This window comes from Geotrypetes seraphini, chromosome 10 (genome assembly GCF_902459505.1).
Source record: "Geotrypetes seraphini chromosome 10, aGeoSer1.1, whole genome shotgun sequence".
Lineage (NCBI taxonomy): Eukaryota > Metazoa > Chordata > Amphibia > Gymnophiona > Dermophiidae > Geotrypetes > Geotrypetes seraphini.
Genome location: NC_047093.1, coordinates 68,609,390 through 68,636,238, shown reverse-complemented (window position 1 = coordinate 68,636,238; position 26,849 = coordinate 68,609,390). Strand labels below are relative to the sequence as shown.

The 26,849-nt window shown below is 42.3% G+C and overlaps 2 protein-coding genes across 2 annotated transcripts in view; one reads left to right on the top strand and one right to left on the bottom strand.

Annotated features, from left to right (window-relative positions):
- Positions 1-26,849, top strand: part of RALGPS1 (Ral GEF with PH domain and SH3 binding motif 1) — a 643,064-nt gene that overhangs the window by 297,347 nt on the left and 318,868 nt on the right.
- Positions 14,305-26,849, bottom strand: part of ANGPTL2 (angiopoietin like 2) — a 45,224-nt gene continuing 32,679 nt past the window's right edge. The window contains exons 3-5 of the mRNA XM_033960780.1: positions 21,491-21,684; positions 19,910-20,180; positions 14,305-15,564 (exon numbers count right to left, since the gene is read on the bottom strand). Of these exons, the coding sequence (XP_033816671.1) occupies positions 15,365-15,564; positions 19,910-20,180; positions 21,491-21,684 (665 nt within the window). The 3' untranslated portion in view covers positions 14,305-15,364. The remainder of the gene's footprint in view (positions 15,565-19,909; positions 20,181-21,490; positions 21,685-26,849) is intronic.

Sequence of the window (26,849 nt, the reverse complement as noted above, 5' to 3'; positions counted from 1 at the left end):
TAGGAACTTGGCTCCTGGTAATTCAGGAGAAGTCAAGCTTCTTGATCACTGTAGTTCAAAGGGGGTTTCGTCAGTATGGAGGACATACTTTTCCTCTTCAATAGTTTTTCCAGTTTAAAAGAAATTGTGAAGTAGGTAAAGATATATGCTGTAGATTAAGGACATATTGGATTTGGTCATTTTGCATGCAAAGGATGATTATATATTGTTTCTTATATAAATTTTACCTTCTGTATTGAGCGGCCTTCTTTAATGTGGACTTGGCATAAGTCTTAATCTGAAATTGTAAGTTCTGGGTTTTTTTGCTTTTGCTTTTCCTGATTTTTGTTATTGATGTAACAAATATGAATAAAATATGAATAAATAAGATATATGCTGTAGATTAGAAAGCATAGTCCTTTTTTAACGTGCCTTGAAATGTATGGGAAAGTATTTGTGAAACATATACAGATGTATGGGTACGTGTTCACTCTGGAAATGTTCTGTAGGTAATAACTGAGTTTGAATTTTTCTTGAAAGAGCTTCATCAAAGCCAATAATATAGAGGTTATATCTTTATGTACATCTGGGTCAGTTTTCAGCTACCACAATTGAAACTATCTGGATATTCAGCACCAATGTATGGATCGTGGCTGGCATTGAACATCCAGATAAGTTGGTCATCACTGGAACTTATCCAGATAATACCAATATTCAGTTTGCTAGCTGGATAACAGGACAATTGAAAGGCATATGCATGTAAATGGCAGTAATCCAGCTGTGTGCTATTCTCTAAATTCTCGCATAGTTTTGATAGCAAATGAACACTCACAGGGGCAGAGTATGCATATGCATGCACATGCATAATATAGAATGCTATAACTTACATTCATATCTCCAAAATCTAGGTGTGAGCATTTATTTTACACCATGTTATACTAACACTGGGGAATTCTATAAAGTACGACTAAAGATAGGCGCATACATCAGCACACGTCTAGCCAATGTAGGTGCCTGACTTACTTGATAGGCTTAATTGGTGCTGATAATTGGCACTTAACACTTCATAATTGACAGTAATTGATTGGTGTCTAACTTGGTAGATGTGATTCTTTAAAAGGCACCTTGTCGAATACACTTACCTAAAAGTAGGCCTGATATTGGTTAGGGGCCTGATATTGGGTGTGTTTTAGAGTTAGACACCTAACTTAGGCACATGCATTTAGGCCAAGAAAGCCCTTGCATTAATATAGTGCACCTAAAACTTAGGACACCTAGTGATACCTAATGCCACCTAGGTGGCGCTAAGCGCAATTATATTCAGGGTGCCTTTTATAGAATAACACTTAATGCTGCACTACTTGGTGCATCTCTCATCATCGTTCTGGCTCATTTCTGCTATACCAGCTTCAAGTTTATAAAAATTTGATTAATCGCTTTGCATAAAATTGTACAAAATACTGCCATGCATTTAATTTTTAATTTGAAGAAAACAGATCACGTTACATCTTATTATAAAGATCTTCATTGCTTGCCAGTAGAGGCTAGGGTGTTTTTCAAGTTTGGAACCATGTTATTATAAGGCCTTGCATGGCTGGCCCGGTCCTTCTCTCCGACGTCAGAATTGACATCGGGGGTAAGGCTTCGAATCGCTGCACCCGCCTGGCCCTTCCCAGCAATTTGTTCTGTTCAGAGGGAGTGAAGCGCTGCTAGCTCCCCACTCGTCCCTCGCTCTTGGGCTGCGGCGAAGCCATGGCTTGTGGTGCCTTGCTGACTGGAGTTCGACCTGCTGCTGAGCCAGGCGTCCCCCCCACCGCTGCTGCTTCGATCTGACTGGAGTCCTCGCTCTTCGGCAACATGTCTTCACAGCGGCAGCAACAGGAAGTAATTAAATCAATTGGGCAGGCAGGCTTGGAGGGTGGAAAGAGGACAAAGGCTGGAAATGAGTGAGGAGATCATAGGAGGGAGGAAGGGACAATTGTTGGACCTGAGGAAGGAAAGAAAGAGAAAGAAAGAAATCACCAGACAACCAGTAAGGGGGGAGGGGGGTAGAGAAGTAAGAGGACAAAGGCTGGAAGGCATTGAGGGGGACATAGGAAGGAGGAAGGAGGAAGGGAGGAAGGGACAATTGTTGGGCCTGAGGAAGGAAAGAAAGAAAGAAAGAAATCACCAGACAATAAAGGTAGGAAAAATGATTTTATTTTCATTTAGTGATCAAAATGTGTCAGTTTTGAGAATTTATATCTGCTGTCTATATTTTGCACTATATTTGTCTATTTTTCTATAGTTGTTACTGAGGTGACATTGCATATTTTAAAAAGTCATCTGCCTTAACATCTGTGCCCTGTCCCTGCCCGCCCTGTGTCCTATCCCTGCCCTAGACCACAAGAGGGGGGACAGGGTACAGAGCCTGGCAGGGAGGGGAGACTGGGTGCAGAACCTGTCAGAGAAAATTTGTTTCAGAATGTTTTTTTTTTTTCTTGTTTACCTCCTCTAAATCTAGGGTGCGACTTATGGTCAGATGTGTCCTATGGAGCGAAAAATACGATAATAGAAAGTAATGAAGTTAGTCGCAGATAAACGGTAGCATTACTAGGCATTCGATATAAGTATTTTATAAATTTCAAGAGGTTCAGACTACTTATTTAATAATTTAAGCTATAATTGGTGGAATTTCTATCTTAAAGATGTGCTTATTTTGTGGGTAAGAAAAGTATGTGTGGATTGTGGGGGTTTTTTCCCCCAGAATGACCAGCATAGAGCTGTAGGTGCCACGCTAAAGATAGAAAGATAAGCATCATATTTTTTTAATGTTTCCTAGGGTATGATGTCTTAGAGAATAAGCTTTCTATAAATAGGTACTTTGTCATACTTTTGATTGTTAATGTTCTATTCCTTTGTTTCTGGTTATATGAGGGATCTTCAAAATGTTTCAGCACTTTTATTTTTTTAAACACTATTAAATATCTCAAAAGTAAATGACATAGGTTTTCTACATACTCACCTAGTTTTGTGATACATTTTGCCCATGACGTTCTACGACACTCCCTCTTACCACTTCTCCCACCCCAACCATTTCCCGTGAAAATATGAAAGCGCAGAAACCTTTTGAAGAACTCTCATATTTGGTTTTGGCTGTGTATCTCCATGTTTTGTGGATCATTCAAATTCAATAAAATATCATGGACAAAACAAAGTTATTTTGGTATTTAACCGTGTTTATACATATTATACAGAAAAACAGAGAGTATAAATGTTTGATACCAGTACGTTAGGGGCATCAAATGCCTGTCGAATTACTAAGAGATTTACAGTACAAGATATGCTATTTGTAAGCATAATGGCTCTAATTACAGTAACTCAACATTTTTTGAAACACTTGATGATTTAATGAAATTGGAGACCATATTCATCCTAAGCTTGGTTCATTCTTTCATCATCCAAACATTAGACCCAACACTAGCTTAAAAGACACAGCTATTTGGATCTAGTATGTGGTAAAGTTGCTTTCCCTATTCTAGAGCAGTGGACTGAATAAAAGGGGAAATCAGCCTTCTAATACCATTTTCTTCTCTGAGGTCCCAGTGCACAAAGCTCTGACATCACCGTATTAAATATCGTAGTGGGAACGATTTTGCTTTACATGGTTACGCTCAGCACAATAGCATGCAAATTATATGCATGCTACGTAAGTTGTAGAGCAGTCTCCGGTAAAAGGGGAGGAACTGTGCCTAGATTTGCTCAGAATAGCACATTGCTAGGCACAGCTCCTCCCCTCCTTTTTTTTTTTAATGGCCACAACAACAGCTGTGCCCATTAAAAAAAAAAAAAAAAAAGGTAGCAGGCCTTGCTTTCACTGGAACCTCAAGACTCCCCTATACCTCTGGCAGCTTCAGGGCTTCCCCTGCTGTTTATCTGTTCAAGGATTCCCCTGCTGTTCTGCTGATCATGGCTCTGGAGCTGTGATCAGCTGAGGTGGCAGGGGAAAGCCCCCAAAGCACTGATTGGTGACTTAGGAGCTTCTCCTTCTGCTCAGTTATTTGGGGATTCCTCTGCTCCTGAGCTGCTCATGAAGCCCTCGATCTGCGCTTTCCCTGCCACACAGCTGTTCAGGACTTCCCCTACAGCTCAGCTGAGAGTGACTCCAGAGCTGCAATCAGCTTAATGGCAGGGGAACCCCTGTACAGCTGAGCAGCGGGAGAAGACACAAAACTGCCGACAGCTTTGTGAAGTCCTGTGGGGTTCTAGAGAAAGCAGGGCTTGCTTGATTTTTATTTATGTTTTATTTTTTTTTAAATGGGCGCAGCTGTCCTTCATGTGTTGTGTGCCTCTCACACACATGCAGGACAGCTACTGACAAGTCCAGATCTGCTGGTAAAACCTTTACCCTGTAAAAGGGGGTCATTCCCTTTTGTGCATCGCAAGGAAAGCTCATTTAAATACGAATGAGCTCCTTGTGATGCATTTACATAGGGTTCTCGGTGGCTGCTACAAGGATCGGTAGCAACCACAGAAAAACCCTTTTGTGTATTGGGAGGAGAGCTTTCCTCAGCAGTAAGGCTGCTTAACAAGTCTTGCTGCCATGGAAAGCTTTTGTGTACACTTCCCTCTCCCCATTTGCGGTTTCTGCACTCGCGATTTCACATAATCGCGATTTTTTTCTGGGGAGGGGGAAAATAAAAAAAACAACATATTTTTTACCTCCCTGCCATCTTCCCGGCCTTACCTGGTGGTCTAGAGGGATTTCGGGGCAGGAGCGATCTTCCTATACTCCTGCCCCGTGCAGATCGCCATGAGGAAATGGCTGTAGGGAGTTCCCGTTGTAGTCTTGAGAGACTACGGGAACTCACAGCAGCCATTTCCTCATGGCGATCTGCACGGGGCAGGAGCGTAGGAAGATCGCTCCTGCCCCGAAAGCCCTCTAGACCACCAGGTAAGGCCGGGAAAGCGGCAGGGAGGTGGGGGTGGGTCAGAGCCGGATAATCGCGGTTTTTCGCCATTCGTGATCCAGCTCTGCCCGTATCACCCGCGAATAACGAGGGAGAAGTGTATTGTGGCCTGATACTTCCTGTGGGTTTATGTACTTTAGGACTCTTTTGCTAAGGTGTACTAAGTCCTAATGCAGGCTTAGCGTGCTATAAAAGGCTTACTGCAGGACACTGTAAACTGTAACTTCCCTGTTTGTTCACTAACTCCCAAATTCTGTATATGATGCCTTAAACTGTGCATAAAAATCAGTGCGCACAGCCAATTTAAATGCATAATTTAATTAAAAAGCCTAATCAGTGCCAATAATTGGCAATTAATATCTCATAATTGATGCTAATTGACACCAATTAGAAATTACACACACAACTTGGTCGGTACAGTCTATAAAGTGATGCGTGTCAGTTCTAGTGTGTGAATCTGGAAAAGGGGTGTGGCCAGGGGGAGGAGGATGGGCGGATCACAGGCATTCCTAAAATTTATGCACAAATAAGTTAGCCGCAGGTATTTAGGTCTAGTTTTCTCTGGCCTTAATAGGGGCACCTAAAAGTTGTGAAATGCACTGGAACTTAGTGCAATTCTATAAGGCGTGTTTACCTTGTATAGAATAGTCCTAAGCGTCATTTTATTTACATCAGTTTTTTGGGTACCAAATATAGAATATGGCCCTAATTGTGTGCTATTTTTAAAAATTATTTTTTGTATCTCTACCTGAGGTTGTGGTAAGAGTGGATGGTTTAGCTGGTTTAAGAAAGGTTTGTACAATTTTCTGGAGGAAAAGTCCATAGTCTGTTATTGAGAAAGACATGGGGGAAGCCACTGCTTGCCTTGGATCGGTAGCATGGAATATTGCTACTCTTTGAGTTTTGGCCAGGTGCTAGTGATCTGGATTGGCCACCGTGAGAACGGGCTACTGGGCTTGATAGACCATTGGTCTGACCCAGTAAGGCTATTCTTATGTTCTTATATTTATTTATATATATATATAGTAATGGATTCCAGCAAAAATGTATTATCTAATACTTGAAATTAAGTTTTTATGTTAAGATAATATTCACCAAGCAATACATAGTGAGGGTTTTTTTTATGGTCGAGGGATATTTTTCTTAAACTTTCATGCAAGTTTGGTGTATATTATATATTGTCTTTCATAATACAGTTTTAACCTTACAAAGGGTGTAAGACCTGTTATTTTTCCTCTTTGTCCATCACATCTGAATATGACATTTCATGGCCATATACAAAGAATGAACCTGCCTGGTTTTGAAACATTGTTCCTTGAATATTTCATGTGGTAATCCAATTAAAGATATCACGACCTGCAAAATTTTCTTTAGGGCTACTCCAGGTTGTAGAATTCTGTACTCATGTGCAGTTGTTTGAAAATAACATGAAATACCCGTGAAATACAGTATGTTGTGTGCCATCTTGAATATTTTCAAATGAATAAAACACATTTTTTTCTTGTGTGTTATTTCAACATTTTAGCATGCCCTAACATTTTTAAACTTGCATTTAAACCATTTAAAGCAGAGAAACACAAAATAATATGAAAACAATTTCCTGGCCGCACACTCATCCCTGCACATTAATACTAAGCAAGTATCATCTTCTTCCTCACAATAATGAGCATCTGTTGAGTTAAAGGACGTTTTATTTCGAGGGGTGCCCTTTGAATAAGATAATACACAGTACTAGGCTTCTGTCCAATCCTTCCAAACATACACTGCCCAGAAAGAAAATCGATAAAATACTGTATATCTAAATAGCACTGTCCACTTTATTGGCTATCTGTGTTATTACAAAGATGATCCGAGAAAATATTAAACATCCTACTTTATTTATATACAATTCATGCTACATCAAAGACCATCCATTTAATGCACATCTTATCCTAGCCAATACAAAATGAGGTAAGAACAAGAACAGAAGAGACAGACGCATACTGATCTATGCTGTAAAGATCTCATAGATGGATTGTGACCTGCTGTGCATTTTTTGTATAATTTTTCTCACAGTTTTTATAATTGTTTTATGTTTGTCTTTTGAACATTAATGTCCATTTCGATAAAAGTATTTTACATCAATTCACATAAGAGACAAGACCATTAAATAACTTCAGGAGTGTCACAAGATTTTACAAGGCACTTACCTCATTTCTAAATGCGGCTGAAAACCTTTCAGTCAGGATGCCAACCTAGTATGCTTTTAAGGTTGATTGAGCACCATTTCATGTGTAGCTATTAGGGATGGGTAGCCAGAAAATTTTCATTTTGTGTAGTTTCCAGGAATTTTTGTTTTTATGTGGAGTTTCTTGACTATTTTTACTGTCACAGGAGCGATGCCGTTAAGAATGTGCAGTTTTTGCAAAGGGGGCTCTTGGTTTCTTGATACTCTGCATGTGCAATGGTTCGTTCATGCACACATTGTCAGGAAAGAATATGCTTTATTTACTAAGTATGTGATCTAGTTTTGGTAAACCAAAAACACAAACTGTCATGTTTTAACAACATGCAATGATGGAATGGGAAATGCCATATCCCATGTTGTAGTAAGCAATAATCCATCCCTAATAGCTCTAGTTTAAATGGGGTGTATAAATCTGTCACTAGAATAGGCCCGCTGGAAGCCCAGAGCTACTTTCTTCTTGTGGACAGGACGGAAAAACAAGTGTTGCTCGTTTCTAATTAAGGCTCTATTTAAGCTTCTAGGAGACTTTGCAGATACACTAGCGGCCTCTTTTACAAAGCCGCACTTGTGGCTGCTGTACGGCAACAGCCCCGAAGCCCTTTAAATCTATATGGGCTTCGGGGCTGTTAGCACAGCCCAGCCACTAGCGCGGCTTTGTAAAAGAGGCCATAGGTTATTTCTCTTCAGGATACAAAGGGCAAACCTGTGAGGGAGAAGAACCAAACTCTAAAAGTAGTTTTGGTTTAAGTTTGTAACACGGATGTTTTAGCAGACCATGAAAATAGATTTGTTGGACTTAGATAGCATCTACAAACTTTGAAGACTTCTGGCAAATACCTTACAAGACACAACTAAAGGAGCAAAACTGAAAATGTCTCAGTAAAGCTTACAATCAAACGATCCCTTCAAATCATCTCAGGCCTGTGACAGTCCTTAGATACTTCATCTCGTGTCTGAGAATATTAAATATGTTTTACATTGCTACCCAATAGTTTGCCTGCAAATTTGGGTAGCCTATTTTTTTTTCTCATCAATAGTCATTTTATGATTACATTTGCCATACCATGGATAACAACTTAGTAATAAAGAAAAAAGAAAAGAAAATTGCATGGTCACTATATATATGGGCTTTATAATGGGCATTTAGTACAAAAAGAGGCTGATTTTCAAAGCACATCTTAGACACATATAGTATCATAGGTTACTATGGTACTTTGTGGGCCTGATTCTTGAAACGCGCATTCTGATTGCAGGCAGCAGTAGGCATCCTACCGCCATCTGGCAGCCAATTGAGATGCACATTTTTAGAAAAAATTGAGCGAGGATGGACGCCTACATTGTAGGCATCTGTGGCACGTCCATGGAGCTGCGTAGGGACACTTAAGCATGCCTAAGGTGTAGCAAGGGCATGGTTTCGCCTGTAAGTGGCCTTGGGCATGCTTAAGTGTCCCTGCATGTCTCTGTAGGTGTGAGACAGACACCTTAAATGTAGGCCTGCAAAATGTTCAGCAATGTAGACACAGTTCTCTTTAGGATGCCGATGCGCAATTGACATGCGATGGGCGGCCACCTCTTAGGCATTTGCCGAGATCGGCGTACTATAGAGAAACAGACCCTATGGGGCTCATAATCGAAAGAGAAAAATGTCCAAAAACCGGCCTAAGTTGTCACTTGGACGAACATTGTCAAAATACGTCCAAGTGCCAATAATGAAAACGGGTTTTGGATGTATTTCTAAATGACCTAGGCCTTCATAGTGCCACTGAACGGGGCATTTCAGGAGGAGTGTCGAGGGCGGGTGTTGGGCGGGACATGGACCAGCTTAGACTTAGTCGTACAGCATGTATAACCGAAAGTTATACAGCCCAGGATCGAAGGAACTTGGACGTTGTGACTTAAGACGATTGTCTCAAAAAACCACCTAAAGTCACCTATAAGCACTGCAAACACATAATATAGACCCCCACACATTACTAAACTAAACTAAACTAAATCTTGGGTTTATATACCGCAACATCTCCACAGGTGGAGCTCGACACGGTTTACATGGTTAGTGAAGGAACGGAACTCCAGTAGATTTATAGAAGTAGGTAAGAAGAGAGGTTAGGTGTGATAATACTAGGGAGGGGATGAGGTTACGTTTTGGAGAAGAGCCAGGTCTTCAGAAGCTTACGGAATGGTAGAAGGGGGCTCAAGTTGCGGAGAGGGGAAGGGAAACTATTCCATAACTGAGCGATTCTGAAGTGGAGGGAGGAACCGAGTTTACCAACGAGGGAGATACCTTTTAAGGAGGGGAGGGATAATTTTAGTTTTTGCGTGGATCTAGTGAAGAATGGATTTGAGGAATTCCAGGATAGAGGAATAAGAGGTGGAAGGATACCGTGGAGGATCTTGAAGGTTAAGCAGGCACATTTAAAGTGGACCCTGGAGATGACAGGAAGCCAGTGGAGCTTGGACAGGAGCGGAGAGACATGGTCAAATTTACTTTTTGAGAAGATAAGTTTGGCCGCTGTGTTCTGGATTAGTTGGAGTCTGTGGAGGCTTTTCTTTGTTAAGCTAAGGTAAATGGAATTGCAATAGTCCAATCTGGAGAGGATGATGGACTGTACGAGCACGGCAAAGTGTTTTTGGTGGAAGCAGGACCTCACTTTCCTCAGCATGTGAAGGCTGTAAAAGCATTTTTTTATCAGGGAATTGAGGTGGTCGTTGAAGGATAGCGAGGAATCTATGGTGATGCCCAGGACTTTGCTAGAGAACTCCAGTTGTAGAGAGGAGCCTGTGGGCAGTGGGATGGAAGTGGGTAGATGATCAAGTTTAGGGCCAAGCCAAAGTAGTTTGGTTTTGGACTCGTTCAGTTTCATTTGTACAGCGAGGGCCCAGGATTGAAGGTTGGTTATGCATGAAGAGATGTTTGCTGCGAGATTGGTGAGGTTTGCGTCGGTCTCGAGGAGGACCAGGATATCGTCTGCGTAAGTGTAGAGTGTTTCTAGGGGGGAAAGGTGGAGGAGGTTCAGGGAGGACATATAAATGTTGAAGAGGATAGGAGATAGGGGGGAGCCTTGTGGGACTCCACATGTCGGTTTCCACGGGGAGGATGAGGTACCATTCTTGGTAACGTTGTAAGAGCGAGAGCGTAAGAAGTTTGAGAACCAGTCAAGGACTGTGGAGCTAATGCCTATCTCGGAGAGTAAGAAGATTAGAATGTCATGATGGACAACGTCGAAGGCTGCAGAGAGGTCGAATTGAAGGAGAACGGCAAATTTTTTGTGAGAATGAAGTTGTTGGATCTTCGAGATTAGGGAAATCAGGAGGGTTTCAGTACTGAAGTTGGGTCTGAAGCCGTATTGATAGGGTAGGAGGGTAGAGAATCTTTCCAGGTAGGCTGAGAGTTGGGAGGAGACAATGGACTCAAGCAGTTTGGTTAGGAGCGGAATGTTCGCTATAGGGCGGTAATTGGATGGGATGGAGGGATCTAGGTCAGCTTTCTTCAGTAGGGGGGTCAATGCAATGTGTCCCATTTCAGGTGAGAAGAGGCCCGATAATAGGGCAGAATTTATGAGTTTGGTGAGAGATGAGATGGCCTGTGCGGGTATTTTCTCAAATAGATAGGGTGGAAATGGATCCAAGGTGCAGTTGCAGGATTTCAATTTCTGGCAGAGCTTGAGGACCTGCGATTCGGATACTTGCTCAAAGGCAGTCCAGGATCTATTGACTGGGACAGGGGTGGTGACATTTGGAGTAGGAATGGGGGTGGCGAACACTAGAGAATTGTAGGAGACTACGGGAGGGAAAGAGCTTCTTAAGGCGGTGACCTTTCCATTGAAAAAGTTTGCTAGTAGGTCGGCTGATGGGGAGGAGGGGAGTATGGAAGGGTTGGTGTTGGGGATTAGGGAGCGCCAGATATTGAACAGCATGCTGTTCTGGTTGTTTGATCTGGAGATCTTGTCACCATAGAAGTTTTTCCTAGCACTTTTGAGAGTGTTGTTGTAAAGTTTAATGTTGACTCTCCAGATTTGTTTGTCTGTGGGGGATTTAGATTTTTTCCATATGCGTTCCAGGGATCGACATTTTTGTTTTAGTACCCTGTGGTGTGGGAGGTACCAGGGGGCCTTACGGGAGTAGGTGACGGTTTTGGTGGAAAGCGGGGCAAGAGAGTGGTAGGTGGATTTTGAGAGAGTAATCCAGTTGTGCCAGTTGGTTACAGAATCTGAAGGCTTAGGCTTGGATGAGAGATTGTTGAGGAATTTGGACCAGAACTGATCACTTGAAATTTTCTTGCGGAAAGTAATGGACTTGGAGGTGTGGGGTGAGGTTCCAAGGTGTGACATGAAGATGGGGAGGCAGAAGGTTCCTAAGAAGTGGTCGGACCAGGGAACGTGGTCCCAGCGGGTGTCATCGATCGAAGTTTTGTAATCCGTGAGATCGAGGAAGCTGATGAGGTCTAGTGTGTGGCCTCTATCATGGGTTGGAGAGGGGACAGGGGGGGAGAAGCCAAGGGATGTGAGGAAATTATTGAAATCAGATGCATCCTTGCAGGTGGTGTCATCGAGGTGGAGGTTAATATCTCCGATGATCAGTAGTCTTTGGAACTTGAGGAACGCGTTAGATATGGTCTTGTAAACAAGCTCGGAGGAATTGCTCCAGGGGGTGGGTGGGCGATATAGTAATAAGATACCCAGTGGGTGAAGATGGAGCTCATCATTGACTGAGGCTAACATGTATTCTAGTGAATGATGGCTGCCTTTTTCGAGGAGCTGAACATTGAAGAAAGATTTGTAGAGGAGTGCCAGGCCGCCTCCTTTTCGGTTTAATCTAGGAGAAAAGAGGCCTTGGTAGCCCTGAGGGCATAGCTCGTTTTGTGTATAGAGATCGTCTTTGGTGATCCAGGACTCTGTGATGCAGAAGAATCCAGGATCAGAGTCCGCGAGAAGGTCTTTCACAATTTGGGTCTTGTTGCATACGGATCTGGCGTTGCAGTAAAGTAACGGGACTGGGGTTAGAGAGTCAGGGGCGTGGTTGGGAAGGTTGGCAGGGGGCACAGGCTTTAAAGAGGCGAGGTTGGCTTTGCGGTGTTTTTGTTTGTAAGAGTGACTTCTGGTGCGCATCAACGTGGGAATTTTGAGGCCGGGGCAGGTAATAGTGACATTTGGGGAGTCTGGTATGTTGGGGGAGGGGGGTATCAGGCAGAGGGAGATCTTGAGAGAAGAGCAGAGAAAGAGAAAAAGGAGCCAGAAGGGAGGCTTCATGATGGAACTTGGGAAGCCTTTTAAGCTGAGAGGCAGAGCTTGTTTGGATCGTGTGTGGAACAAAATGCTAAGTGGGGAGAGACTTAGCGACAGCACAGAGACAGGTAGAAGCAGTATGCAGGAGGAGGGTGTGGAAAGGTGTCAGTTTTTTTTTATATTTTTTTTTTTAACGTTTATTGGGAGTGGAACTGAGCGGTTAGAGGACAACACAAGAGGGGGTGAGCGTTAAACCCGAATCCCAGCAATGAGAATGGGTTACTATCTGAGACTATGTTCCTTTTAGTTCAGCGTCTAACAGATTCCTAGAAATACAATGAAATACAATGAAACACAAATTTGGCGGCTGAACCATATGTACTGACCTCGGAAGGAGTACAGTTTAGCAGCTAATAGAATCCAATGAAATACAATGAAGTATAATGAGATACAAATTTGGCGGGGGCAGGAGGAACTTGGAACAAAGAAGTGGGAGGGTGAGCAGGATGGAGGAAAGCTTCCCCTTTTCTCTGTTTCGTAAAGTCACAGGGGGCAGCGAATCTTTTCGGTGACCCTCAAGGGCTGAAGGAAGGGTCAAGCGCAATAGCAGGCGGATCCGACCGGATCGGACCTTCACGGGCAGGAAGGCTTATGACGATCACGGCTCTTCTGAGTCGGGAGGGGGGCGGAGCAGGGCTCCCACGCTCCTCTCCTTGCTGCTAGTACTTTTGATAGGTGGCATACAAAGAAAAACCAATCTTGATCTCGTGTGGGCTCTATCACCTTCTCTGGAGCTCTCTCGGGGCTCAGTTGGGCTGGCTCCCGAAGAAGTGGCTGGGCTCAGGCGGCGATTTAAAGCAAGTTACCCCGCAGGTTCGGGGGAGGGGCGGCGCGGTGCACGCGTGCCTCTCTCTGGGCTGGCTCCCGAAGAAGTGGCTGGGCCCAGGCGGCGATCAAACAAGTTACCCCGCAAGTTACCCCAGTGATCATCAACCTTCCCCCACCCCCATAAAAATATTAATCATAACTTGAAAATTGTGCCTCCAGAACATCATCACCTGGCAGCCTGGCATAGGAAAGCCTAGTCATCCAGCAGAGAGGCGGTTTAAGCCGTCTTGGGGGTGGGTTAGGGACCCATGGAGAGGAAGACCCATGTCCATAAGCCCCTGTAATCACTGCATTGATACTGAAACATTTGCACTCCCCTATACACCCCCAGAACCCTTTTGTACTGGCATATAAGTGGCTCCTGCAGCCATAAGGGCTATTGGGGTGGTAGATAAGTGGGTCTAGGGGATTCTGGAGATGGTTTGGGGGGCTCACCATGAACTATATGGGAGCTGTAGTGAGATGATGACATGGCACCCTTTTTGTGAAGTTCAAAGCAGTGCCCTGTAAGGTACCCCACTATTTAGGTGCCATGTCTGGGTGTTCAGTCCATCGCTTTGCAGACCCCTCCCATGTCCATCAGGGCTTGTTCTAGGCGTTTTTGACTTGGACGAAAAGTTGGACGAAAATGTGGTATAAAGATGGATGATTTAGCGATTTGGACGATTAGATCAGCAGGACGTATAGTTAGACGATTATCAAAACAAAAACATTTAGAACGTATTTTTTGAAAATGTGTCTTAGGCTGTTTTTTACTTTGGACTACTTGCGACTTAGACGAAAACGGACTTAGACGTTCCTTTCGATTATGCTCCTCTATGTGTCTAAGTTCTTTGAAACTGAACGTCAGAGTATTCCATTTGTTTTACAACGGTGGTTTTGTTTAGAACAGGGGTGTCCAATGTCGGTCCTCGAGGGCCGCAGTCCAGTCGGGTTTTCAGGATTTCCCCAATGAATATGCATGAGATCTATTTGCATGCACTGCTTTCAGTGCATATTCATTGGGGAAATCCTGAAAACCCGACTGGACTGCGGCCCTCGAGGACCGACATTGGACATCCCTGGTTTAGAACATATCTTACTCTTTCTGGGTCAGGAACACCTGCATCGAGGACCGATATTAAGAGTGATGGGATGAAGATACAGTACATTCTAGAAATCTACAGAAGAAAGCTCTCTGGCTAATTACAAAAATGGCTAGAAATAACTTGGGATTTTTAGTTTTTTTGCATCTGTCCATTAACCCAGTGCTTCTCAGCCCTGTGCTGGAGGCACAGATAGCCACTTGTGCATACATTGGTTCTTGACTATGTGCATATATTTGTCATGCATGTTCATTGAGGGAAGCCAGAAAACTCAAATGGCTAAGTATGCTCCAGGAGATGGTTTAGAAGCATCGGTTACCAACCACCTACCATGAACATCTAATTATCAACATACAGGTTTTTCACCTGATCAGCTCAAGGCTTGGTTGACTAGTGAACAGGAACTGGTTTGCCATCTCATTTCCTTACAAAGTTTTGAGAGACTGAACAGTATTTTTCTGTCTTAAAATTTTGAACGCGCTTCACTTATGGCAGCTAAAAAATAAGAATAAAACAAGATTAAAAATTATTAAATGACCATCCTATATCTACTGGTACATGGCTTCATTGGATGCAGATTCCTGTGTCAAAATGTTCCAAAATTGTGAGAACAGGCTGCAGTATCAAAGATTATTAATTGCATATACACTTAATATATTTTATATATATTATTGTCTACATGCAGTGGCAGTATCTGTAGTGCCAAAACTTAATTTACAGAGAGCGGATACCCTGATAGTTCAACCACTGATCCCAAAATCAAAGACATTGATTAACTTTTAGTAGAAATTAAAAAGAGATTCCTGACAGGCTATTCGTGATCTCTTCTCTTTTGGGTTTGTGGAATGATTCTTAAAGAACATGTAATAAAAAATTCCTCACATATTGGCAGTAAATGTACAGTGCCCTTCATTGTTCGCTGCTGGAAACAAAGTTATTGATCTGTAGAGTCTGTGCAGCTATCAGTGACTTATTTCACCTCTTCTGATTTGCATAGCCTGGCAGGTTCTGCTTTCAGTGGAAAGTGTTTGGGTTGGGTCTGATCATCATAACCACTTTCTTTAAAGAATAAGAGCCTCCACGAAATTCTGCCCAGTAGACCCCGTCCTGATATCTGCTGCGGTAGTGCCCCCCTCGATACCAAACTCCGTTGAGGTTTGAATGGGCGCAGGCATTGTACCACCATCCACCTTTCTGATAATGTGCACAGTTTGCTGGGGAAAAAAAGTGTTTAACATACATTAAGATTGAAATCCCTGCAAAATTTAATATATCAATAGATAAGAACATAAGAAGTTGCCTCCGCTGAGTCAGACCAGAGGTCCATCGCGCCCAGCAGTCCGCACCCGCGGCAGCCCATCAGGTCCATGACCTGTTTAGGTGGTCCCTGACTTTTCCTATAACCTATCTCTACTTCTATCTGTACCCCTCAATCCCCTTATCCTTCAGGAATTTATCTAAACCTTCCTTGAACCCCCATAGCGTGCTCTGCCCTATCACAACCTCCAGGAGCGCGTTCCATGTGTCCACCACCCTCTGAGTAAAGAAGAACTTCCTAGCATTTGTTCTAAACCTGTCCCCTTTCAATTTCTGCGAGTGCCCCCTTGTACTTGTGGCTCCCCACATTCTGAAGAATCTGTACCTATCTACCTTCTCTATGCCTTTCAGGATTTTGAAGGTTTCTATCATGTCTCCTCTAAGCCTCCGCTTTTCAAGGGAGAATAGCCCCAGCTTTTCCAACCTGTCAGCGTATGAAAAGTTTTCCATACCTCTTACCAATTTAGATAGCAAGTAGCAATCGGAGTTTGATGAGCAGCTGCCATAGAAACAGGTATTTGGGAGCTTTTCAGCAAAATGAGAAAATCTTAGTGACAAACATGAAAGGAGGAACCATCAGGTCCATGAGAATCATTTATGTCAGGGGTGTCCAACCTGCGGCCCAAGGGCCGCATGTGGCCCTGTAAAGTATTTTGTGTGGCCCCGGTTGAGGGTGATGCAGTGTTTTCCTCTGCTGCCCCCGGGTGTTTACCATGTTGCCGGCTCCCTCCTCTGTCTTGTTGCAGCGTTTGCGCGTTTATGCGGCCCCATAAACATTTTTTTCGGCCAATGTGGCCCAGGGAAGCCAAAAGGTTGGACACCCCTGATTTATGTCTTTATCCATCATAGGCCTACACCTAACCAATTATTCACTCTTTTTTTTTTTTTTAACCACTGCAGACATCAGACTCTGTTCCTTATAGCGATAACCATGGTAGAAATGCCATTCCCATTAGCTGTAATGGGAAGAATTTTTGACATTTATTTATTTATTTACCCCCTCCTTTACAAAGCTGTGCTAGCGTTTTTAGCACCGGCCACCGCGGTAACAGCAAAGACACTCATAGAATTCCCATGAGCGTCCAAGCTGTTACCGCCGCAGCCAGCACTAAAAATACTAGCCTGACTTTGTTAAAGGAGGGGGTTATTTATTTATTTGGTTTGCTTGATATCCCGTCCTCCTCAACGAGCTCAGAACAGGTTACAGGTTGACATACGTAATGCATAGACAAACAGCGGTTGTACATTATAATTAGAATCTCTTAGATTGATATGCAGGATATAATTTACAATTACACATTATAATTGGAATCTCTTAGGTAGATATACATGTAGAGTAGAGTTTAGTATGCCATTTGGTTATTCATAGGTGTTTTCTAAGTTTGAATACATAGAGTACTCTTTCACTTGTGTCCTGAGAGCTACAATCCTCATTTGTATTATTATAGCGGTTTTTAATCTTATAGGGGCTAATTTTATAAAGCATGCTCCCGGGCCTATTCTGATTGGTACAGGCGCCTCAGGCCCCACCTGTGGGCGGGGTTTCTGCCACCTGGGCCAATCCGGCCCCATTCTGGACCCGGCTGGCATGCAGAACGAGCGGGCTTGGCACCCGTCCGTCTGGCCAACGTAAAAGGTATGGGGAAGGGGGGTGGGGGGGTCGTGGGATCAGCCGGGGGGGGCGCAGGTCGGCGGGGGGGGGGGCAATCGGGGGTTCTGGGGGATGGTCGTTGGGGGGAAGGGGGTTGTGTCGAGGGCAGGAGGGCCTGGGATCCCTCCTGCCCATATTGTAGTGGGGGGTAGGGGGTCACCGGGGCCAGAAGGGCTTGGGCTCCCTCCTGGCCTGCTCGTACTTGGTGGGGGGGGGTACGATTGCCGGGGTAAGAGGGCTTGAGCTCCCTCTTGCTCCGATATTGTCGGGGGTGCCGCAGCTCGACAGGGCAAGAGGGCTTGGGCACCCTCTTGCCCCGATGTTGTGTGTGTGTGGGGGGGGTGATGCATCGTGGCAGGAGAGATGGTTCATCTCCCCTACTGCGATGCCATCACTCCTCTACCTGAACTGCTGCAACCTGAGGCAGGAGAGATAGGGCATCTCTCCTGCCGCGGGTCGTGGCAATTCAGGTAGAGGAGTGATGGCATTGCGGTAGGGGAGATGAGGCATCTCTCCTGCCGCGATGCTTGCGGTGGAGGGATAGGCAGGTTGCTGGGGCCGCTGAGCTGATCGCAGCAGCCACAATCAGCTCAGCGGCCCATTTTTTGGCACTTAGACCTGGTTTGACTTCGTCTAAGTCAAAAAGGTCTAAGTGCCGACTAGGCAACCTGCCTACGGTTTTGGTTATACCTGTTGTACGCCTAGGTGTAGGTCGGCACACCTCCCGCCCACTGCCCGCCCTTTCCCCGCCTCTAAACACGCCTCTTTTTTCTCTGTGCGTTTAGAGGCAGGGGAAAGGCCTAAGCTGTTTTTCGATACGTCTAAAAACCAGCTTTGGTTATGGGTACTTGGACGATCAGGCTTTTTGATCGTCCAAGTAGCCATTTAGGACACTTTTTAGACATTTTTAGGTTTTTTTTGATTATGAACCCCTTACTGTACAGTTGAATGTAATACATTAATTTCCTAAAAATCTTGTAAATAAATACATTTTCAGTTGTCTCCTAAAATGCTGATATGAGCAAGAGATTGCTATTAGAGAATTAAAATTTTTATCCCATATTGCAGCTTGAAAAGCCAGAAGATGTTGATGATATTTTTTTATATTGACAACCTTTAACTGAAGGAAAGGTAAATACAACAGGTGTGTGGCAAGAGTTCTTTGAATTTACAAATGTGAACAAATCCACAAGATAATTAGGTGCAAGGCCGAACAGTATCTTATAACAAATGTAACCAAATTTAAATTTTATACGAGCCTCGACTGGCAACCAATGCAATTCATGGAAAAAAGGGATGACATGGTCAAACTTTTTCAGATTAAAGATCAGTTGAACGGCAGCATTCTGAATAATGCACAATCTACATAGATTTTTTTGGTAATTAGCAAAGTAGAAAATATTACAATAATCCAACTGGGTCAGAACCAGTGACTGAACCAATACTCTAAAAGATGAGATGTCAAAATATGCTTTAATGGTGCGTAATTTCCACAATATGAGGAAACCCTTCTGTACCAAAGCGTCTACCCGATCTTTTATGGTTAAACTCTGATTCAGAATCATTCCCAATATTTTAATGGTAGAGTGAAAAGGATATGTTATTGCATTCAAAGTCAAAGAAGTCTCAGTGCAATTCTGACAGGGAGTTCAAAAAAAGAATCTAGTTTTCTCTGAGTTAAGTTTTAATTTAAATTCAGTCATCCATTGTTCACTTATTAGAAATCCCTCAGCAATATTAAGAAGGGGGAGGTTTATATATTAGTATTCATATTGGGAAAATAATAGAGGGAATGATGGGAGGGGAGGGTGCTAATTTTATGTTTTATAAGATAAAATAGAAAGATTGTCAAGTGATATGTTTAATTTTATTATCATGATGTATGTACACTTGATGTAAAATTGAAAATGAATAAAGATTAAAAAAAAAAAAAAGAAATCCCTCAGCAATTATAAGCCTTGAATGGGAAATTTAAACTGTAATAGGAATCAGGATAGTTATATCATCAGCATAGCTGAATATTTTAATTCCTAACTTAGATAATTCTAAACCTAACAAAGATAAACATAAAAAAGTAGAGAAGAGGCCCACCACACGGATTACTCCAACTACCAGAGTAGTCATTATTGAAACGAACCTTATAACTAAAAGATGAAAGAAAGCCTTGGAACCAATCATAAACTTTATCTGGCATCCAAACATTCCAGTAGCTTTTTATGATCTACTAAATCGAAAGCATTGCTCTTATCAAACTGCATTATCAAGGCACTACTGAACAGATTATTCAGACAATTTATAATAGAAGCTAGAACTGTCTGTGCTATATAAAGATGAAAGCCTGACTGTGACACATGCCAAAGAGAGTAATGTTCCCGATAATCTATCAGCTGAAGGTACACCAAGCCTTACATCAGTTTTACAAAGAAAGGAATGGATGCTATTGGTCTGTAGTTGGTGACTAATGAAGCCGGCTCTTCAGAATTTTTTGGTAGAGGAGTAATTATATGTCTTCTACTTAATGGGAATTAACCCATCTCCAGCATATAAGACAATCAAATAATTCTAACTGGAATTTCAATGGAGCAGCTTACCTGTGTAGATGTCATGATCTCTGTCCAGTGTAGTAAACTGTTTCCCATTGTGCCAGGTGAATGAGTCACCAGCATTGCCATTGTAACGACCCAGCTTTAGTTTGTAGAATTCGCTTTCAGGCTCCACTTTAAAGCTGGCATATTCTGCAAATACCTTTCGACCAGACCAGTCTTCCAGGGTTACAAGCAGTTTGTAATTGCCTTGATTTGTAAGCCAGTAAATATTTTCAAGACCCAGCCAATATTCTCCATCAAGATTGCCAAATCCTTGCTGTAAAGAAACAAAATAAGCACAGTGAAGGTAATTTTATACAGGGGCATCTATTTTTAGGTGCCAAGAATGCATGTATTTGTAGCCCATTCTATAAAGAAAAGTAGGCACCTACTTTTCTGTATAGAATACTAGTATAACAGGTCAAATATGCATATGTACTTTAGCAGAAGCACTTAATCATCCATAGTTTTGGTAAAAAAATACATTTAGGCCCTGATTCTATATAGGACGCTGGTCTCAGTGGCTGCCTAAGAAGCCGCTGAGAATCGCATACTGGCATCCGTGCAGAATCACATCTCCCCTAAAGAACAGATGCCTAACCCTTCGATTCTATAACCGGCACCAGTTAATAATAATAATAACTTTATTTTTCTATACCGCCATAGTCAGGTGACTTCTAGGCGGTTCACACTGTAAGAAGGCTGGACATTCAGCGAATAACAAGGTCACAATACAATACAATAAGTCAACATACAATACAAGACAAAACAATACAATACAATACAATACAATGAGTGTATACAACACAGTACAATATAATACAACGAGTCTAAATATAATACAATACAATAAGTCTAAAGTCTAATAAGACTTATTATTATAGAGAACCCCACCTTTCAATTGTAAAAGTAGACACGCCGGCTCCCCTTCCTGGTGCATCCTGTGGTTTTGGGGAGTCCTGAGCCGGCAGGAGAAGGCCTGCCATTTTGAAGAGGCGGGCCTGCCAGCTGGAGGGAGTAGATAACCCTCCCCCTCTCCCCACACAGTAACCCTCCCCTCCTCCCCGCACAGTTTCGGGGAGTCCGGCCGGCTCAGCTAATCCAGGATTCCCATGCCTTGATCAGCTCAGCCAGTGCATTTATATTTCTGATGAAATTCAGGCTAGCATTTTTCAGGCCTACATTTCAGGCATCTGTCACAGCTCTAGGGAGACACATATGGATGCTTAAACATAGCCAAGGCCACTTCTGAGCGAAACCACACCCATGTGCAGCCTTGGACAAGCTTAAGTATCCCTATGCATCTCCCTAGACCTGCGACTAAACTCTACAGTGTAGGCGTCCTGCCTCGGGGAGTGTTTTTTTTTTAAACATGTATCCCAATTGGCTGCCAAACGGTAGTAGGATGCCCTTTTGCAGAATCAGGCCCTTAGATTATAGTATATTATCAGTGCGAGCATGTGTGTGCCCAACACATATTCTATCCATGTGAATTCCCACCTGCATAGCAGTGTATATGGAACACAACATTCCAGAAATAGATCAAACCATTCTTGTGTAGAAAGAAAAGAAATGGTTGCTATTGACCTTATAGTTTTCCCAGTTCCTGAAAAAATTGACGGATCCATCCAGCCGCCTTTGGATCACCGTCCAACCACCGGGATCATGTCTTTGGTCACACCAGACCTGCATTAGTCTGTTTGTGTTGTCAGGTTTCACTAGGTATATGGTGCTGGTGGTATGGCCATCTTCTAATGCTTGCAGGCAGTCCCTCCATGGCCCTAATACCAAAAGAGAAGAGGTGTTACAGGATTCTCTTGTAATCATATTTTTAATATTTGCTACTAAGGAATAGCATTCTGAAGCTAAGTTCACTTTATTTGGATTAAAAGACTAGTAACAAGGAGGGATTTGTTTTGTTTTTTACTGTAGATCTATGATTGATTCAGATAAGCTCTAGCACTGAGAAATCACATGCAGATTGCTTTTTGGCATGGAGATCTTTTTTTTTTTTCTATCCTTACACAATGTTTCTGCCTATATAAGGTTTTTGTGATAGAATTGCCCTGATTTGACAGCATTTTCTTGTTTGTACTTTGGAATAATAATACCCTTGTCAGTTGCGATATCTTTTTTGAACACCAACAATAGAAGACCTAAGGTCCCTTTTCCAAAGCTGTGCTATTTTTAGCGTTTGGGTTTCCTGCACACTAAGGTCACTTTTTAGCGTGGCTCTAAAGTGGCTGCAGTTTGTTTTTCCCATTAATGGCCACATGCGAGCCCTTGTTGCCACCTGTTTTGTAACCAATTAGCCCAGGGCATGCCTCCAAACAACCCATCCAGCACTGCAAAATGCAAAATATTTTTAGTGGTGTTTGGCACATGCTGAACCTGAAATTAGTGTGTGACCATTACCATAGAATGGAAAGAAACATTAACCACTCAGTAAAAGGACCCCTTATAGTGGCATTTTAGAAAAGACATTCAGATCGGACTTTAGAGATCTGATTCTGTAAATGGTGCCTAAATCAGCCACCGCCTACAAAAATGCCGCCGACTGCTTGCCAATCACGCTTAGGCGCCATTTAAAGAATTGTGCTAGTATTGTAGACCAGGGTTTTATTGGGCTACATTGCAGAAGTCTAAGATCTTTTGAGAATTGTAATGTAATGTAATGTAATTTATTTCTTATATACCGCTACATCCGTTAGGTTCTAAGCGGTTGTGCCTAGCGGCACCTAAGGTCATCTCCACCCCTAACCATATCTACTTTGGTTTTAGGTATCATTAGGCGCCTCGTAGACACAATTACAATAGAAGGTGCCTCCCAGTGTGGTCAGTTACCACACCAATTGAAGCCAAATAAAACAATTAAGTTAGATGGCGGTAGGGCACCTACCACCGGCTAACTTCTGGCACCATTTACAGAATCAGACCCTAGGTTTCCAAGTTGGGATGTCTGAAGTTTCACTAGTATCTAAGAGCAGGAGTTCCTACTCTAAAATACATGGTGAATTAGAGCATGAACATCCATTTTAGAAAAATACATGTCAGAAATATGAATGAAGTGACACACGAACATAAACATCTCTGTGGCAACACATGAAATTCTATGTTGAGAATAGCAACATAGATGTTTATGTGCTGAAACATAAATGGTTATGTTAGCTATTTATGAAATATAGATGTGTATGTCTCCTGAAGCTGTCACAGATCCTAGTATCTCTTTCTAGTTTCACTTTTTTTTGTTGGGGGGGGGGAGGAGGATGAAGGAGGTTACTTCCCTTAATTCCTCCAATGGTGTGCTGTTCTATAAGAGCATTTTTCTGAAACCTCAACATCCCAGATAGCAAGTCTAACTCTCAATGTCCATCTTTTTGGACAGAGAGGTTCATTCCTCTTCTGAAACAGGAAATGAATGTCTAATTTTTGGAGGCCTGCCATAATTCCTGCTCAGATATGCCCAGACCATATCCCCTTGTCTTTTGGCCATTCTTGAGTTTTAGACTTCCATATTCTGTCTTTGTAAAATCAGAACTTAGACATCTAAATGATGGTTTATGGAATTCCAAAACATGAATGGCGCTTCTAAAATAAGCACTTTAGTGAAGTATAAATATAGACCTGTTTAATATTCAATCCACTCAAAATACATAAACTAAACAATTATGATGAAATACCTCAAAGATCAGCATAATATCTGTCTAGTCCTTTTTCTAAATACAATTGCAGCTAAAGACCTTCCTTATAATGTCAATTCTCTTATAATCTCAATAAAAGTGATGATGGCCAGTGTTTTGTCCAACTGCCTTAGGAACTATAGGACTGTAGACTTCTGTGATAAACATAAATATAAATGTATCTAGCAATTCAAAATCCAAAAAAAAGACTCCCATACTCATAAATTCAACAGGGCAAGCATGATTCTTGCTATCTGACAGGCTCACAAATATGGCAACATTTTTTTTATTGTTTGTATATGGGCATCTATTTTTGTTGAATCTATGAGTATGGAAATGTGAGTCTTTTTTCAGTTTGGATTTTGGATTACTAAATATATTTATTTTTGTTTATCACAGCAGTCTAAAGTAGAGAATGACATGGGGACCGTTTACCGTGGTCACTGCAGTAAATCCGCAGGAATGGAGACATCTGCAACTGGTTTACCGCAGGAATGGGGACAAGACCTTTTACCGCCCCGTGGGAGCAGTAAAAAGTCTTGCTCCTGTGGTAAAAAATTGTGCCTGTGTCAGACTCTGCACCTCCTCCCCAGCTCCTCTTGTACCGGTTTTACCTTCATGAGCCAGCCATGTCACAATGAAGTCAGAAGGAGCCCAAAACCAAAGCCTGAGCCCAATGTTATTTGAAGAATATAATTACCAGAAAACAATAGGTAGAAAAAAATAAATTTATTTTATATTTTGTGATTAGAATATTTCAGATTTGAAGTATGTATCCTGCTAGAGCTGGTATTAGACATAACTGGGGACTTCAAAGCCCAGGCTGTGCTTCTTTATCTTCCAGCTGGCTTAGGGCTCTCTCTCTGACCAGGGGGCAGTTGCCCTAGTTGTACTGCCCTAACACTATTCCTGCCATGCGTGACTGAAGTATTCTGTTAGCTTGATTTTTCTCACAGTGAGGGGGCAGAGATGGAGACTGAGCTCATGGGAACGGGGCGGGAACGGTGATAATTTTTTTCCCCATATCATTCTCTAGTCTAAAGTCCTATGGTTCCTGAGGCAGTTGGATAAAATGCAGTCCATCATCAGACCCAGCCTCTCGCTGCCTTATCTCTATGATTACATTACATTACATTAGTGATTTCTATTCCACCGTTACCTTACGGTTCAAGGTGGATTACACAAGAATTGTTATGATGCTACGAAATACATTCGGTAGATTACATGAGAATTGTCATGATAATAGTAAATGCCTAATGAGTGGTTTGAATATTTTTTTATTTACTATATAGATAGTGTTTTGGGTGAAGCTTGGGGCGGGTCTGGTTCTGTTATACAGGTTTAATGTATTTTTTGAAGAGTAGGATTTTTATTTCTTTTTTGAAGGTTTTGTAGTCTGTGGTCGAGGATAGCAGATTTGTGAGTTGTCTATGTAGTGAATAAGCTACCTATATACTGTATTAGGTGCAGAAAGCAGATTTGGCAGTTTGCAGGGCTTTACATTGTTTTAAAAATTCATTCTAAACTTAATTTAAGGCTCCTTTTATAAAGCCGTGTTAGACTTTTTTTTTTCGCTGGATGCAGTGGTATTAGCTCCGATGCTCATAGAATTCCTTTGAGTGTTGGAGCTAATACTGCCACGGTCGGCGATTAAAAAAGCCCTAACGCAGCTTCCTAAAAGGGGAAGTTAATGAATCTGAGTTCACATTACTTGTAATATATCTTTCACAGTTTTATACTGAGTTTTATGTGTAAACAGTTAAGAAATCTAAAGTCTTCCATGATTTACATTGACCTCATCACCATACATAAATTCAGCATTACCCAACATTAGACTTTGGGGCCCTACTCATTTGTGGTTATGAGACCATGCAAAGAAATCTTGAAGTGATCGTTAATGGACTAGCCAGGGTGACTTTTGAGGTTAACCAGAAGAGTATCAGAATGCTATAACTTCAAACAAGTTGAAGCCACAAATAAAATCTCTTATCGCCAAATTTGTTCTTTTGGAAAATGCCACACAGTAGGGGTCCAAGTTGACTTTGACTTATAATCAGGGTATGCAATTTACTTCTTGGCAATACACCAAAAATACTATATCCTAGAACTTGAAAATCATGTCTCAAAAATATTTAAAGCTGTTGTCCAAAGAGAGAAAAGATTATGGCTGTAGGTGATGTGTTTAACCCTAAAATTCCTTCCTGTTCCTTTGAGCATTCATCTCAGTCAGAACCAGGTCAGGGATGTGTTGCCATAAGCCTTCATTCTCAGCTTTGTAGGGTTTTGCCCCATTATTTTGTAACCTTTCTCAGCGTATTTCAGACCAATAATTGCAATGATAGCCCTTAGCCAAAGGCTGAGCACCGGGGCTCATATTAGGATCCCCAGATTTACAAACTAAATTCAGCAATTGAATATGATGATTATGACCTGCTTCCCCTTCCCCCCTCCTCCCAGGGCTTGCAAACACCTTTTATGCTCAAACCAAGTCAATCTAGGGATGTGAGGACCTAAGCTGGGAATCAAACCCAGGTTTGTTCACATGGCAGTGAGTAACGCTGCCACTGAGACATTGATCCAGCTTGATCTATATGTGATTTTGTAATACAAGGCTGCAATAGGAAGAGAATACATGTATCAAAAAAAAAAGAAGAGGGCAATAGCTTCCACCTACCCTTAAAAGCCATTGCAAGTTGCTCCCTAATGATGTAATTTATTAGTTCCCTGATATTGAGATTTGTTCTGATTTTGTTTCTTTGGAACTTCTTAAACCCTAGAACTCTGGCTTGCCCTATGATAGGTCTCCCATGAGAGTTTTTGCTGATGCTACCACTTCTGTTTGTCTTCGTTACTGATGCACCTCAGGCTATGGCCACACCACTGTGAGTCTGTCTGATCTTGGAAGCTAAGCAGGATTGGGCTTGCCGCTGCTTGTGAGACCATGTTGCTGACTTTCATTTTTGTACTTTGCCAGTATCTTATTATCTAGTGACTGGTGATTTAACACTTCTGTATGAACACCTTTGGGCTTGTTCTTTAAGTCCTGGCAACTTTTGAGAGCTGAAGGGCTCAAGCCCAAGGGAAAGGATATTGTCACAGTTGAACATGCACAACCTAGCATAAGCCCCCTAGTGGTATTCCCTGATAAAGTTGCATCTGGCTGTGAGAACCGGATGGGGTTTTTTTTTATCCATTACATGAACAGTCCCAGTTTGGCCCCAAATAGAAGGGACTGAGATAACATACAAATGGTGAAGCCATAAATG